This window comes from Echinococcus granulosus (assembly GCF_000524195.1).
Source record: "Echinococcus granulosus chromosome Unknown EG_S00213, whole genome shotgun sequence".
Taxonomy (NCBI): Eukaryota; Metazoa; Platyhelminthes; class Cestoda; order Cyclophyllidea; family Taeniidae; genus Echinococcus; species Echinococcus granulosus.
This window is the reverse complement of record NW_020170593.1, coordinates 46,344-48,085: the sequence shown is the minus strand read 5'-3', so window position 1 is coordinate 48,085 and position 1,742 is coordinate 46,344. Positions and strand designations below refer to the sequence as shown.

The window sequence follows — 1,742 nt, the reverse complement described above, 5'->3', positions numbered from 1 at the left end:
TAAAATTCACTTACTGGCCGTTTGTCGAAGAAAAATCAAATTGTCATTAGTTTTGACCTTCCAATTACTATCCCTTTTTTACCAGAATTTAATAATAATGCGCCATTTTCAAATGTTTAATATTAGGAGTTTTTAGTTTTTTGAATTTAGGATATTTGTCCTGTTTGACTTTACCAGGAATAGTACATTCTGCATCTCCAGCTTGGCGGCGGCTCACTTGGATTGGTATGTGCACGCCTGAATTGATTGCGGTCATGGTTCTCGACAATTTTGCTCATACTTGTTGCTGGTGATTGTGGTAGTTGGAATTCCTGCTAATTTGATCAGAAGGTTATTTTGATTAATAGTTGAATTAGAATTCACTCTGCTCATGGTAAATCAAGTTCTGACCTGTAAGTAGCATGTCGTTATTTTGAGTTAGCGTATGTATACGGTGCCCCTGTTACATTAATCCATTTTTAACTTGTGCTAACTTAGTCGGGTTAACAAGTCAAAATTTAGTCAAGTCGAGCTTTAGATAGCTAGGCCCTGATGCAGATGATGCGTGTGTTGTAATCGTCGAGTGTATGCGCAATTGTTAGCTGAACGGATTGCAGAAAATTTTAGCCCCAGCACGATCAACTCCCTCATGCGCTTGTAGTCCTCTACATAAACTAGTAGGTATAAGAGTTGCCTCTAAGTGATATTTATCTACGAGAAAGGCTTGCCAGAACCACAGACAAAGCAATATTTAAATGTTAACTGGTGAAATATTTGGACTAAAATCTACGGAACAAATGCAAAGGATATGCCGTTTGACGTTGCAAACATCCACAGGAAGACGAGAAGAAGCCGCCAACGACCCAATTATGTTTAACCGTACTAGTACCTATTCTACTTCCTATGTGGTGAGTTAATTGTCAGCTGTGATGTCAATGTCCAGAAGTTATAATCTGGTAGAAACTAATGGGTGAAAGCAGAGAACGAAGCAGTTTATCTCCTCCCCCCCCTACCCAATAGTACGGCATATGATTTTGCGGCAGATAATAACTCGCTCTCCGTCTTAGTAACAATGTGAAAATCAACCTCAGAAAGCCTACTTTTTTGTACTTATGGCTAGATTCCTATGCTGTCTCCTCGCACTGTGTTAAGTGCACCTGTCGGCAATGGAAGCATGTCTTACATCCAACATAATTGCGCGTAAAATGTAGTATCGTGCAAATCCTATTCTTCCATTGCCTTTTGTAAATACTATGCTCCTGTGTTGCCTTCGGTGTTCGCTACCCCACGCCGTGGAGGCTGCACAGGCAGCCAAATTAATCGCTCCATGGGAGGACTTGTGGACTCATCATTCAAATTACCCGATATTGTTTTCACAGAAACAATATTTTGCTATTTTGCTAAAACAACTATAAGTTTAATCGTATGGACCTTCCCATAGCTGCTGCAATTTTTTGTGGAAAAAAATTCAATCTATAAAACAGCAATATTTATATATTTATTATTAGAAGCTCCATTCTTGAGTTGTAAGACTCTTTGGCCTGTTTGAATTCGTCAGGAATCGTGCGTTTTGCTTCTCCAGCCTGGGGCGTTTCACTTGGATTTACATCTTCATGCCCGCATCGTTTGCTACGGTGTTTTTTGACGGTTATGCTCGTACTTGTCACTAATGTTCATGATTTTTAAAATTCCCGCTAATTTTTCTTTTTAGACTTTCAATTTATTGGAAGTCGAATTAAGGTTCGTTCTACTCCTCTTAAATC

At 39.2% G+C, this 1,742-nt stretch overlaps 1 protein-coding gene across 1 annotated transcript in view; it reads left to right on the top strand. All coding sequences in view use genetic code 11, as the record gives it.

Moving 5' to 3' along the window:
- Positions 1 to 1,306: 1,306 nt before the first annotated feature.
- Positions 1,307 to 1,742, top strand: part of EGR_10370 (hypothetical protein) — a gene marked incomplete at both ends in the record, with an annotated part of 2,518 nt that continues 2,082 nt past the window's right edge. The window contains 2 exons of the mRNA XM_024499619.1: positions 1,307 to 1,402; positions 1,691 to 1,719. Of these exons, the coding sequence (XP_024345967.1) occupies positions 1,307 to 1,402; positions 1,691 to 1,719 (125 nt within the window). The remainder of the gene's footprint in view (positions 1,403 to 1,690; positions 1,720 to 1,742) is intronic.